This window comes from Hemicordylus capensis, chromosome 1, assembly GCF_027244095.1.
Source record: "Hemicordylus capensis ecotype Gifberg chromosome 1, rHemCap1.1.pri, whole genome shotgun sequence".
Lineage (NCBI taxonomy): Eukaryota > Metazoa > Chordata > Lepidosauria > Squamata > Cordylidae > Hemicordylus > Hemicordylus capensis.
In genome coordinates this window covers 454,065,946-454,080,521 of record NC_069657.1, presented here as the reverse complement: position 1 = coordinate 454,080,521, position 14,576 = coordinate 454,065,946, and the positions used below count along the sequence as shown (strand labels likewise).

The window sequence follows — 14,576 nt, the reverse complement described above, 5'->3', positions numbered from 1 at the left end:
GAGGGCAACAAGGTGCCTGCTGCCACCCCACCTGCCTCCCCCCCCCCACCACCTGAGCAGCTCTGCCCTGGGTGGTGCGACAGCCCCCACTTGGCCATTCCTTTCATTCATCTGCCCTCTCCTCGCCACCCCTGCTGCTTGGCACAGGGTGGGAGCACCCTACCCCGTGATTGCCTCCTCTCTCATTTGCTGCTGTGCTGATTATGAGGAGGGGAGAGAGAGCAGAAGAGAAAAGGACAGAAGGGCATTCGAATGCCATAGACTGCCCTTTCCACACAGCACTCTGGATGTTCTGTAGAGGGAATCCAGTATTCTGATGCCCCTTCCTCATTTGCGTCCTCCCACTTGTCATCTAGCCCAGTGGCCAAGAGAGAGGAGGGTGGGTGGGTGGGTGTGAGAGAGAGAGATGGCAGTGGCCATAACTATTGCAGAGGAGGCAGAACTGAGTGTGAGCACACAAGTGTGCCTGAAATCAAGCCGCCGCTATTAGGGATGTGCACAGAACCACACTGGGTGGCTTGATGGCGGTGGGGGGTTACCCTTTAAAGGGGGGGTCCACTTACCCCTCCCTCCAATTTTCCCCTGCCGGCGCCCAGTTTTCCTCAAGTCCCACGGGGTGGCAGCGTACTTCCCTGCTGCCCCGTTGGCTCTTTGGCTGGATGTGGCAGGTGTTTTGTTTGTCTGTTCTTCATTTATTTGTTTATTTAAAATATTTATACCTCACCCCTCCGGTACACTACTGCTCAGGGTGGCTCACAACATTAAAAAAATAGATACAATATAAAGTAAAAATAATTCATAAAATTAAACAAGACAAAAGACCAAACTAAGACCACATTTAAAATTACAAATGTTAAAGGTTTCAGTTTAAAAGATATTGGTAAAAAGCCAAGAACTAAGAACTGAAAAACCTACCAGATATAAGCAGCAGATAAAACATTAAAAAGTCTCCCTAAAAAGATGTCTTTAATTTTTTTTTAAAAAAAAAAAACACCGAGGGAGGGAGCCTGGCGAAGGTCTTTGGGCAGGGCATTCCAAGGCCAAGGGGCTACAACCAAAAAAGCCCTGTCTCTAGTCCCTGCCAGCCAGATCTCCATTTTGTCGGTCTTCTTGGTTATTTTTGTTGTGTTTGGGCTGGTTTTATCTGCAGTCTATATTTTATTAAGTTGGTTGGTTTTAAATGTTTTTTTTAACCTTATTGTTAACCACCTGGGGTACTTTCATAAGCAGGCAGAATAGAAACACCTTAATTATTAAATAAATTATCTCTCTCAGCTGTTCCTGGGTTGGAGTTCACCTTCACCTCTACTCCTTCTTTACTGCTGGGGATGTTTTTAGCTTGCACAAAACCCTGCTGTTACAAAGGGTTGGAGTTGCTGATCTTTGGTCTGCAGTCCAACCCCCTAGACTTTTCTACCTCCTTTTCTAGTTAGTTACGTTTAGTTCAACTTTGAGACAGAGAGACTAGAACTGTGGGCCCTCACTTAAGGTGTAGCTAGCGTGTTGGGGCATCCAGGAGTGGATCCCTCTAGGCACGGCCCATGTCCTTTGTCTTAATGGAAGTGCAAGTCTGGCTGAAGTGGTATCAGTATCCCTGTGTAGAGGGGAGCTTCTGTTGTGCTGCTGCAAAGTGAACAGGCAATTCCAAGGTCATAGTTCTAGCAACATGCAGACTGCCCAGTGACCACAGCTTAGTGTAGCACAGCTGTGATGGTTGTCTCGGGTGGAAATTGCTCTGTGCTTTACTGTTGGACATAATAGAATATTATTGTTTATATACCACTTTTGACAGAAAAATTCTCAAAACGGTTTACAAAGAAAAAAGAATAATTGGAAGAGGATGATTCCCAAAGGGCCTATGTTCTAAAAAGAAACATAAGATAGACACCAGCCACAGCCACTGGATGGATGCTGTGCTGGGGGTGGATAGGGCCATTTGTTCTTCCCCTGCTAAACAGAAGATACCACCATTCTAAAAGGTGCCTCCTTGCCCAGTTAACATGATGTAAACAAACTCTTCTTTCTTAAGATGTAATGGTGTCACTTTCCCCTCTAATCATCTCACTAGATCACTTTTCCATCTAAAAGCACATTTCTCAGACTTCCCTTTTGTTGGGAGATTTGCTAAATTGGGGGACTTGTGTCAGCAAAGAGACAAGGAGGGAGAAAGAGAAGGGATGAAATAATCGAAGCAGACAGGGCTGTCTTTTGCAGTTTTCCCTTCCGCACTTGAATAAATATGGAGAGAAGTATGAACGTTCGATCTCTGAAGAAAGATAACCTTGAATCTGAGCTGATGAGAAAGAGCAGGCCTGCATCAATGCCACTTTAAAGGCTCCTCTTTAGCTGATGAACACTCTGGGAGAGAGAGGGCTTCCGTGGAGGCCAGCAGGTGGAGGGGGCCTGGCCTTCCCGGCCACAGCGAGGTGCTTGTTCTTCTCTTGCTCAAGACCAACAGGAGGGATTAAGCCTCTCCTGTTGGCCAGCCAGGGGATCCTAGCAACGTTGGGTGAGGGCCAGCTCAGGTGCAGAAGCAACCGAAACATTTGCTTGGGGCAGGAGAAGTCCCAGGAGTTCATCCCAGGGGACTCTGTGGTGTGGTGGTTAGAGTGCTGGACTGAGTTCAAATCCCCATTCAACCATGAAACTCACGGGGTGACTCTGGGCCCATCATGTATCTCTCAGCCTAACCTACCTCACAGGGTTGTTTTGAGGAGAAACATAACCATGTACACCACTCTGGGCTCCTTGGAGGATGAGCGGGATATAAATGTAGAAATGAAATGAAACTCTTGGATCTTGTAGCGCAGCTGCTTGGAGCAGGCAAAACATTGAGCTGGCCCCATTTCAGGAGGGAGATTTCTGAAGAGTCTAGTAGGTATTATCTATTTTAATAAATTAGATTTTTAACAATTTATTGTGCACTTAGGTATCAGCAGATACAGAGGAAGCATAGCAGAAACAATATAAATTAAAAATGTGTTAGGGCGAGGCTTCTCCAACAGGGCCCCAGATGTTGCTGGACTACAACTCCCATCACCCTCTGCAACAATGGCCAAAGGCCATCCCTGTGTGAGGGAGATGTCACAGATATTCCTTCATCGAGAACCAGGAGAATGCAAATGTGCCATTTCAGTCAAAGAATTATCCTGAAAGAACCTGTATCCAGGTTTAACCTGGCATCCAAGTTCAGTGGTTTTTGGGAAGCTGAAGAGAACCGTGCTTATTGTTCGTTCACAAAAGCCATTTAGGGTGACTGATTGCCAGGGCTCAGGAAATCCACTAGTCTACAAGTCTGAACCAAGTGAAAAGTGATGCCAGATGAGCTAAGAAAATCTTGACGAGTCCAAACTAGCTTGAGGAACCATCTGGCGAGTAAAATATTTTGTCTGGCTAGTGAACTGAGCCAACATTTCTTGACCCTTGCATATTGCATAGAACGTGTCTGCTTTTGACCATTCCTCTCAGAAGGTGGGGGGGCAGGATAGAATTTGTAGTTTTCCCTTCCACACCTGAATAAATATGGAGAGAAGTATGAAAGATCTGTCCTTGAAGAGACATATAAATAAAACATTAGACTTTTAAAATGTCTTGCATTCATTAATTAGACCTCGTTCCCAGATGAAACTAAACCTAAGCCCATGCCACTATGTTTGGGTGGCTCCGTGTTCTTCGAAACCTCTTGATATGTGGGTATGAGAGCAGAAACCTCTGGTTTCCACCATTTATTATGGCTGGGAAAGATGGGAGTTGTAGTCCATCAGCAGGTGGGGAGCCTCAGGTTGGCTACTCTTGCTCTGTTTTCCCCTTACTGTCAAAAAGTGGATAGTTAAGATCTTCAGGGCAGGAATTTTATTATTATTGTTATTATTTTCCCACACAGTGACTCTGCAAAGCACCATTTACACTGATGCTAGAACAGGAAATTAATTGATTGATTGATTGATTGATTGATTGATTTTTTTAAAAAAATGACCAGCCCATAGATGAGCAATTTGCTACATGTTATGAAACATTATACACAAATACTTTCAACAAAACTTGAATGGCTTTTCTTTTCCTTTGTTAAATAAGTGAAAAGCTTCTTTGGAGTGGCTGATTTAGAGCAGGAAAGGGGTGCCACAGCTCAGCCTGTCATTTATCTGCTCCAAATTGCACCCTCAAATTAAAAGAGGTTCCATATATTACTATACTTAGAATATTTACAGGTGAAACTCGGAAAATTAGAATATCGTGCAAAAGTCCATTAATTTCAGTAATGCAAATTAAACGGTGAAACTGTTATATGAGACAGACGCATTACATGCAAAGCGAGATAAGTCAAGCCTTAATTGGTTATAATTGTGATGATCATGGCGTACAGCTCATGAAAACCCCAAATCCACAATCCCAGAAAATAAGAATATTACATGGAACCAAGAAGACAAGGATTGTAGAATAGAACAATATCAGACCTCTGAAAAGTATACAGTGTACTGTGCTTGATTGGCCAGCAAACTCGCCTGACCTGACCCCATAGAGAATCTATGGGGCATTGCCGAGAGAAGGATGAGAGACATGAGACCAAACAATGCAGAAGAGCTGAAGGCCGCTAATGAAGCATCCTGGTCTTCCATAATACCTCATCAGTGCCACAGGCTGATAGCATCCATGCCACGCCGCATTGAGGCAGTAATTGCTTCAAAAGGGGCCCAAACCAAGTACTGAATACATATGCATGCTTATACTTTTCAGAGGTCCGATATTGTTCTATTCTTCAATCCTTGTCTTCTTGGTTCCATGTAATATTCTAATTTTCTGAGATTGTGGATTTGGGGTTCTCATGAGCTGTACGCCATGATCATCACAATTATAACAAATTAAGGCTTGACTTATCTCGCTTTGCATGTAATGCGTCTGTCTCATATATCAGTTTCACCGTTTAATTTGCATTACTGAAATTAATGGACTTTTGCACGATATTCTAATTTTCCGAGTTTCACCCGTATATACACTTTTCCACAAAAAAAGTCTACAAAGCAACTTCTAAAGCAAAATAAATGGTGGTGCAGGGGGAGAGGGACTGTGTTCTCTCTAAAAAATTTTCATCAGTGTGCAGAATGAGTTTTGTTCTGGGCGGGAATATCAAGGCAGTGTGTGCACGCATGGATTCAGAGTGGGACCTTCCTGATTCAACCTGAGCGGGATCTAAAACTGACTGAGCGGACATTTTAAAAAAAAGTGAACATACGCATGCCTAGAGGGAACACTTGGGTGCGGAGGGGGCTTTTTCCCTGTTCCAAAGGGGCTCACAATCTATATATATATATATATATATATATATATATATATAAGGGAAACACCAGCAAACAGTCACTAGAAAAGCTCTTATGCTGAGAAGAAAAAGGGCCAGTTGCTCTTCCCTTGCAAAATATAAGAGAATCCCCACTTAAAAGGTGCCTCTTTATCCAGTTGGTAGGGGGTAATGCATACGTAAGTTTTCAACATGAAATATTATATGCAAATATTTATAATGAATGAAATAAAACATTCCATGCAGAAGGTGTAATATAACTTTGGAGTTGAGAAGCAGTAGATGAGGGAGAAGCTACCCGCTCCTCCCTCTAAACTGGGACTCTCTCTGCTCAAAGCAAGCTCTTCTCACCTTGCAAATGTTTTCACTCTCAAAACGTTTCTGGGTGTTCACTTTTTTGAGTCGCAGAAGTGCAGCTGCTTTCAGAATGGAACAGGCTGCAACGAGTTGCCCTTATGTACTTTCTCTCTCTGCTGCATTATTATGGCGGGGTTATCTGATTCTTTCCCCAGGCACTGTGTGTACCTGCGACAATGCAGCGCAGTTGCCAAATCCATGCTCTGGATTGTGCTTCGAGTCCGGTAGCACTGGATATCGCGGTTGTAACTGTAGCCCTTAACTCCATCTCTCCAGAATCAGCCTCTTGCAGCACCACTGAAGAAACTGGTTAGGAGCTTTTCTGCCCATCCAGGCAACCACCAAACCAGCGTTGAGTCTTTTGGGGTGTACAGCAGCTTCTAGGTGCCAGTGCACAACTGTAAAAAAACATTTTTACATTAAACGGCATTTGAAATATTGGATGACAGGAAAACCAGAGGTTGCATAAAACCAATGGCTACTAGTCTGGTGGCAGTAGGCCACGTCCAGCTGCAGAGGCACAATGCCTCTAAATACCAGTTGCACGCAGCTTTCCCTCTAAGGGGGGATCCCAGATGTTGTTGACTGCAATTCCCATAATCCCCACATAAAGACTTGCAGTTGGGGATGCTGGGAATTGTAGTCACCAACATCTGGGAATCTCTGTTAGAGGGAACACTGGTTGCATGCCCTCACCTGTGGGCTCCCCAGAGGCATCTAGTGGGCCACTGTGTGAAACAGGATGCTAGACCTGGTCGGCCTTGGGCCTGATCCAGCAGGGCCGTTCTTATGAATGTTCCAGAGGATCAGGATTCTAATAACACCATAATAGGGAGCAGTAGCGGGAGAGTGGCAGGAAACAAACAGGTCCTTTTGGCAGATGAAATGACCCACTGGTGTGTTCACACTGAAGAGGTGTGTTCAGCTCCCCCCTTCTCCAGGAAGAATGATTTCAGTGGGGAATGGACTGGGACCTGGCAGAGTTGCTGCCAATGGGAGAAGACAAAGCCACTCAGCTGGCAACCCATAGCAGGAAAGTGTCATCTCTGGGTAACTGAGCAAGGGCAGCTTGTAAAGGTGGTGGGTTCCCCAGACCCACCGCTTCTGAAGGCACACAGAGGTAACATGAGCTAGAAAGGAGTCAGGGATATTAATTTCACATTACATAAGAACAGCCTTGCGGCATCAGGACTATCTAGTCCAGCATCCCGTTTCACACCATGGCCCACCAGATTATTTATATCTATCTATCTATTTATTTATTTATTTACACAGTCAGGCAGGTGTTCTTGACTGGTTTGTTTTATCCAGACATCAAGTCTTTCCCAAGGACCTGGGATGGCTGAATTTTATTGTCAATGTTGTTGCTGTTGTTATTATAGATATCGTCGCAGAATATAGGCTGTTCCCAGTAAAGCTGCTTTTTGTAACTGGCTGATATTATATTATATTATATTATATTATATTATATTATATTATATTATATTATATTATATTATAATTATACATTCATTCTATTTCTATACTGCCCTTCCAAAAATGGCTCCGGGCGGTTTGCACAGAGAAATAATAAATAAATAAGACGGCTCCCTGTCCCCAAAGGGCTCACAATCTAAAAGAACACAAGATAGACACCAGCAACAGTCACTGGAGGGGTGCTGTGCTGGGGGTGGAGAGGGCCAGTTACTCTCCCTCTGCTAAATAAAGAGAATCACCACGTTAAAAGGTGCCTCTTTGCCCAGTTAGCAGGGCTGGGGAGCCCACAGGCAAGAGGTGTGTGCGTGGCCCTCTCTCCTGCTGTTGCTTCCCTTCAATTGGTATTGAGAGGCATCATGCCTCTGAGGCTGGAGGTGGCCCACAGCCACCAGACTAGTAAATCAGTCCCATGCTTTGGACTTGCTCTGCAAGGTTGGCTTGCCTCTTATCCGAATGGTATTAAGCGGAGTGTTTCTCTTCCATGCCCACTAGCAGTAGCCCATTAATACTGAGTGGGATGGGTTGGGATCTATAGGAGTAGTATCATCAGGTGGGTTGTACAGTATTATGGAGATGAGTGCAGCACAGCTTCTGATTTCTAGTGGCAGCCCCAAGTTCTATCGTGTAGTTTTGGTAAACGGATCTGCCAAGTTCCTATAGTGCTTCCTGCAAAACTGTATTGGACCAGAGATGGTGATGATTATGATGAGACTAAAAAAAGTGTGCCACCTTTAGTTTTCTCTTAGTGCTTCTAAGGCAGAGTTATCCTGTTTTCCCAGTACTCAAAGCACAGATCTTTTGCCACTGAGGGAAAAGGGTTCTTCACTGGTCTTGTGGTAGCAAGCATGACTTGCCCCCTTAAGCTAAGCAGGTTCCGCCCTGGTTGCATACGAAAGCGGGAATAGAAGTGCAAGCGCTGTAAGATATTCCCCTCAGGGGATGGAGCTGCTCTGGGAAGAGCAGAAGGTTTCAAGTTCCCTCCCTGGCAGCATCTCCAAGATAGGGCTGAGAGAGATTCCTGCCTGCAACCTTGGAGAAGCCACTGCCAGTCTGTGTAGAAAATACTGAGCTAGATGAACGTATGGTCTGACTCAGTATATGGCAGCTTCCTATAGTCCTATGTAGAATGTAGTTGCAGCATGCGTCAAGGAGACCTTTTGGGCAGTGCCTGCAATGCTGCTAGTGAGTGACGAGCCACAGAAGTGTTGATTCCATTAGTGGCAGCACCACACCGGGGTCAAAGGGCTGGTGACGACAATACCTTGTTCTGGCTGTAGCAGTCCTCAAAGACTCACCGGCTGACTTGTAACCTCAATTTCTTCCTTCAGTTTGCATCTGACCTTGACCAGATCCTGCCATCGCTGGAGAAAGCAGCCCAGCTGCCTCCTGGCCTATGTGGTCCGGAGACAACGGAAAGTGGGGGCATTTCCATCAAGACCGAGATCCTGACACCATCCCACCATCCCAGTACTGCTGCAAGAACTCCCACGGCAATGAGCTGTACGTACCAGTTCAAAAAAATCCTTTTACTCCTGAGGAGAGTTCCTTATCTTCCCATTTCGCTGGAACTGGAATCCTTTTGACTCTGCTCAATCCACTGTTAATGGTGCTTCCTGTGTTTGCTAAACTGGAGCCTAGTTGCTTTGCATTGATATGCTGAAGGCCAGGCATTGGCTGAGAACAAGTGAAAGTTTTCCTTCCAGATTCTGTGCCTGCCTGCCCCTCCCTGCATAAAAGCAGGTTTGAGTTAGTAACATGTAGGATGGACTCTGCCAGCTTGCTGCTTATGGGTCACTCAAATCCCAATGTAGTTATTGGCTGTTAGTCTGGCAGATGTTAGGCCTCCTCAATCAGGAAAGGGGGTGCCAGAAGCCCAGTGAGGTTTATGAATCACAACTGTGCTGGCACAAGTCCACTCAAAGAGGCAGGTTTTGCCTTCCCACAGTAGTGGGAAGCATCAGGCAGTGTGAAAAGGAGCTGTCAAATCCCTAATTGCACCGATTGACTCTCTCTGATGAATTCCTGCTGAAAACATCAGACAGCTGCTTTTTGCTCAAGCCTATTATTTGCACACTTGAAGAGGCTTATTCCGAAGACTCAGATGCTGCTGCCTTTTATGGATCCTGCCTTTAAGGCCATTCAGAAGGCAGTGACATGTTATGACTTGGCTGATGCTCACGGGAGAAACAAGAGGACATCAGTGAGATAGAAGGTGGCTGTATTGATCCCAGAGAATAAGGATTGCAAGATGAGGAAGTTCTTGTCATGGCCCTTTTGTTTATTAGAGTGTCTTCTGTTGGTAGGAAGCTTGCAAGCTTTTGGGTTAGCATAAAAGTTTTCTGCCCGGCAAAGAACCCTGTGTAACGCAAAAAAAAAAAAAAAAAAACCCTTACACAGCTGTCTTGGAAATTGTCCAGCAAAGAAGATCAGCTTAGCTGTTTTTGGACTTCAAGGTTACAGCAAAAAAGTTTGTAGGAGGTCAAGATAAAACACGTGTCTGAGGCTAGATCTCAACATCTAGTTAGAAACCTCCAAGTAGCTAGTGCATTCAAGTAAACCCAAAGCTCTTACTGATGGCTGCATTTAAAACTTGAATCTGATATGCTGGCTTCTGGGAATTGTCAGATTTTGTGTTTAAACTATGAGACACTTAAAGAACAAAGTAGTAGTAAATTTTGGGTTGTGATTAATTTCTAGGCAATAATGGCAGATATTAACTTGTCCAATGAAATGTCTTGCTTTTTTCTGAAAACTCTAAACAAACACAAACAAATCAAGTTAGAAAGTATAGATTTTTTTGCATTTTTAACCCAGATATGGGTTCAGCAGCTTGTCGTTTCAACAGATCCCTGCATCATAGTTTTAACTGCATGAGCATTCCTATAATTGAAAATTGTAGTGGGTCAGGTTGCCCTTAAATATGTGTGCAAAGCAATCTTTGACAATTCTGTACTTGGCTGACTGAATTTTGAGGAGGGATGGGGAGTGCCCTCTGGTGGATTGCACGGGAAGTCCACCCTAAGGAGGAAGCTTCTGCAGGGCTTGAAGTTTGCCTGTGGTCACCTGAACCATGCAATTGCCCTGTGTTGGTTTGAGCTATTTACTTTAGTAAACAGTATTTAGTAGCCACTGAGTCACTGCCACTCCCCAGCCCCGCCCCACCACTCTTTTTTTCTTACAAGAAAATTTTCAGTGGCAGGGGGTGGGGAGAGAAAACAGCATTGTTTGTCTGGAGTGAGCCATCTAGGCTTTTGTGACTCTAGTGCCAATATGCACAATCTGCTAGCCCCATCTTGATCCCTCCGTGTCTAGTATCCGTGCTTATTACTCCTTTGGGCTACTAAACACCAGGAAAGCTACAGTGATTCTCCTGTACTGACCTCTGAATTCTACTCCTCTGTTACATTTACTGCTTTCTAGCTGTTAACGGCGGGCAAGGGATGCAAGCCGGACGGTCCCCCTTTGAGTTCTGTGACCCCATGGAGCCCGTTCAGCTCAGGACGGCGCCTTTCCCTGTGACGAACGGCAGCAGTCCTCACCCTGGCTTGCCATCCGAGCAGGGCAGAGGAGCAGTACCTGGACCAAACCCTTTCCAGCCTGACACGGGTATGTATTTCCATGAGGATGAACACATGTGCACACACAGGCTCCTCTGAGCAGCTTGAGGCATGGAGGAAGGGTTGATAGCGAAGATTTCTGTGGTACTCTTGGCATCCTCAAAACGTATGTATTCCCCCATCAGCGTTTTGAAACAGATTAGCCTAACGATTTGATTAAGTCCACCCAAGGAGCTTCACAGCTGAATAAGGAGTTGAACCCTGAAGTCGCATTTACTTACGTGATACCCTACCTAAAGCCGCCCTCCCCCAGTTTAACCCATTACATGCTTCACCTGCTAAAGAGCGATCAGCACTGCCAGCCCGTCATTACTTCTGACATGTAAGCAAATGCAGTCTAAACCTGCCAGCTCAGTCTTTCCCCCTAAAGGGGAAGGCACAGGAGAAAATAACAGCCATGCTGAAAGTCACTGGGGAAAGTGTCTTTGCTACGGAACCTAGAAAAGTCAGCTCATATCATTGTCCCAGTGGCAAAATAGGAGGATTTGCACGATAGTGTTGGAAATGGGAGTGTGGAGTTCTAGGAGGAATTATCCCATCTCTGGCAGTTTAGGTGCATTCCAGAGCAAAGCCCCTGGTCTTCTAGCCAGCAACGCCATGCCTGAGATACGGGCACTCCTGTTCTTTGGAACCAACAAGAACTTGTTTTGCATCTAGCACAGCTTCCAGAATTAAAGAGCAGCAGAATGGGTGTCCAATAGAGATGATCTGGCCATTCCACACACTGCAAACCTCATGTTGCCATGAAGATGGTCAAATTTGCACAAACAAATTTGCAGGTTCTGTACCAGAGGCTGGAAAGTAGCCAATGTATATCTCTGATTTTCAAAAAGGGATTGGGGGGCGGGGGGGCAGGGATCCAGGAAATTGCAGGCTGGTTAGCTTAACTTTGGTGCCAAGTAAATTGATGGAAAGCATACTTAAGGGCAAAACTGTTACACACAGATAAGAACAGGCCTTGATGAAGGAGAAGCAGCATGGCTTCTGCAAGGGAAAGTCTTGCCTTACTAAGCTTTTGGAGTTCTTTGTGAGTGTCAACCGGCATGTGGATAAAGGTGATCCAGTTGACATAGTATACCTGGACTTCCAAAATGCTTTTGATAACGTTCCCCACCAAAGGCTCTTGAGTAAACTTAGCAGTCATGGGATAAGGGGACAAGTACATGTGTGGATCAGTAACTGGTTGAAGAAGAGGAAACGGAGGGTAGGAATAAATGGATAGTTTTCACAATGGAGAATGTGGGGTCTCCCAGGGATCAGTACTGGGACCTGTGCTTGTTAACTTGTTCGTAAGTGATCTAGAAGTTGGGGTAAGCTTTGGGGTAATCAGCGAAGTGGTGAAATTCGCAGATGACACTGAACTTCTCTCCCTGGCAGCATCTCCAAGATAAGGCGCTGAGAGAGATTCCTGCCTCCAACCTTGGAGAAGTTGCTGCCAGTCTGTGTAGACAGTACTGAGCTAGATGGACCTATGGTCTGACTCAGTATATGGCAGCTTCCTGTGTTCCTATTCAGGGTAGTGAAACCCACAAAAGATTGTGAGGAACTCTAAAAAGATCTCTCCAAACTGGGCAAGTGGGTGAAAAAATGGCAAATGTTCAATGTAAGCAAGTGTAAAGTGATGCATATTGGGGCAAAACCCAGAAACTTCACATATATGCTTATGGGATCTGAGCTGTCAGTGACTGACCAGGAGAGAGATCTTGGAGTTGTGGTAGACAGCTCATTGAAAGTGTCGACTCAGTGCGTGGCAGCTGCAAAAAAGGCCAGTTCCATGCTAGGAGTAATTAAGAAGGGGATCAAAAACAAAAATGCTAATATTATCATGACCTTTTACAAATCTATGGTGCAACCACATCTGGAGTACTGTGTGCAGTTTTAGTCACAGTATCTTAAGAAGGATATTGTAGAACTGGAAAAAGTGCAGAAGAGAGCAACCTGAACCAAGATGATCAAGGGCCTGGAGCACCTTCCTTATGGGGCAAGGCTACAGCATCTGGGGCTCTTTACTTTGGAAAAGAGGCGACTAAGGGGAGACATGATTGAGGTGTATAAAATTATGCATGGAGAAGAGAGAGTGGGCAAAGATAGATTTTTCTCCCTCTCTCAGAACACGAGAAACAGGGGTCATCCCATGAAACTGAAGGTCGGGAAACTTAGGACCGACATGAGGAAGTACTTTTTCACACAGCCCATAATTAATCTATGGAATTCCTTGCCAAGGGATGTGGCGATGGCCACCGGCTTGGATGGCTTTAAAAGGGGCTTAGACAGATTCGTGGAGCACAGGTCTATCAATGGCTACTAGTCTGGTGGCTGTGGGCCCTCTAGCCTCAGAGGCACGATGACTCTCAATCCCTGCTGCAGGGGAGCAACAGCAGGAGAGAGGGCATGCACATGCCTCTTGCCCGTGGGCTCCCCAGAGGCATCTGGTGGGCCGCTGTGGGAAACAGGATGCTGGTCTAGTTGGGCCTTTGGCCTGATCCAGCAGGGCTGCTCTTAAACTACCACTGTAGAGGCTGAGTCACAATTCTGTTATTCTGTATCTTTAAATACCACAGGACACGTGCTGTAGTGTGAGCTCAAGGAAATACTGGGAGGAGAGCTGGTCTTGTGGTAGCAAGCATGACTTGTCCCCTTAGCTAAGCAGGGTCTGCCCTGGTTGCATATGAAAGGGAGACTAGACGTGTGAGCACTGGAAGATATTCCCCTCAGGGGATTCAAGTTCCCTCCCTGGCTTCTCCAAGATAGGGCTGAGAGAGATTCCTGCCTGCAACCTTGGAGAAGCCGCTGCCAGTTTGTGAAGACAACAATAAGCTAGATAGACCAAGGGTCTGACTCGGTATAAGGCAGCTGCCTATGTTTCTCCTTCCATATGGCCATGGAATGTATTGAATTTCCAGATGGCCAATAGCCAATCAGAAATTCCGGGCATTCCTATGGCCCTTGGGAAGGAATCGGGGCTTTTCAGTGGGCATCCCTTGTCATTCATTTTAATACATTCCTTAGAGCATCTGGTTCGCATGCAAAACAAAGTTCCAGGCCCCCTCCCTGGCAGCATCTCCAAGATAGGGCTGAGAGAGCTTCCTGCCTGCAACCTTGGAGAAGCCGCTGCCAGTCTGTGAAGATAATACTGAGCTAGATGGACCAAGGGTCAGACTCAGTATATGGCAGCTTCCTATGTTCCTAAATACGCACACGGACTTCCGGTTGGACTGCTAACGAGGCTGCATGCTTCCCAATAGGGGAGACCAAGGAGGAGTATTTTGGGGGGTTTTGAGCTTTCATAACCCCCCCCCCTCACCACCCTGGATTAAAGGGTTTGGATCAAGATTGACCACTGCATCCCCCCGGAGCCTGCTCCTTATCTCAAGGCTGCGCTGGAGAGTACAGCTTTGATTTAAGTCGAGCGGTGGGGGCTGGGATTCATCAAGCTACACTCCTTCATCGGAAATCCAATGGACAGAAGCTGGTCTGGCGTCCAATTTCTTTCGGTTTGGATTATAATTAATGGTTAAAGTTCAAGAAGCTCACCTCTCAGCGTGATTAGTGATAAATTGCTGGAATTCTACCTGCTGTTGCTGTAAAGAGTGGACAGATCTCAAGCCGATGCTGTGAAGATGTTGTAAGTCTGCTAACCATAAATTAAGGATGGCTATTCAATCTGTGTATTAAATGTTGGAACTTAAAAATTGAATGATGGCTAAAAGTTTCAAAACTTTAAAAAGCAAAGCAGTAAGAATTATTAGTATTTTTTTTTAGTACCTCTTGAGAGAGTTTAACTTAAGGGACAAGTGATTTGCTGTTTGCTGTTGAATATGTCTATCATGAAG

The 14,576-nt window shown here is 45.4% G+C and overlaps 1 protein-coding gene across 5 annotated transcripts in view; it reads left to right on the top strand.

Annotated features, from left to right (window-relative positions):
- NCOA1 (nuclear receptor coactivator 1) overlaps positions 1 to 14,576 on the top strand; it is a 374,460-nt gene that overhangs the window by 320,588 nt on the left and 39,296 nt on the right. For all 5 annotated transcript variants that reach the window (XM_053249238.1, XM_053249225.1, XM_053249233.1 and 2 more), the window contains 2 exons: positions 8,455 to 8,626; positions 10,547 to 10,732. In XM_053249238.1, the coding sequence (XP_053105213.1) occupies positions 8,455 to 8,626; positions 10,547 to 10,732 (358 nt within the window). The remainder of the gene's footprint in view (positions 1 to 8,454; positions 8,627 to 10,546; positions 10,733 to 14,576) is intronic.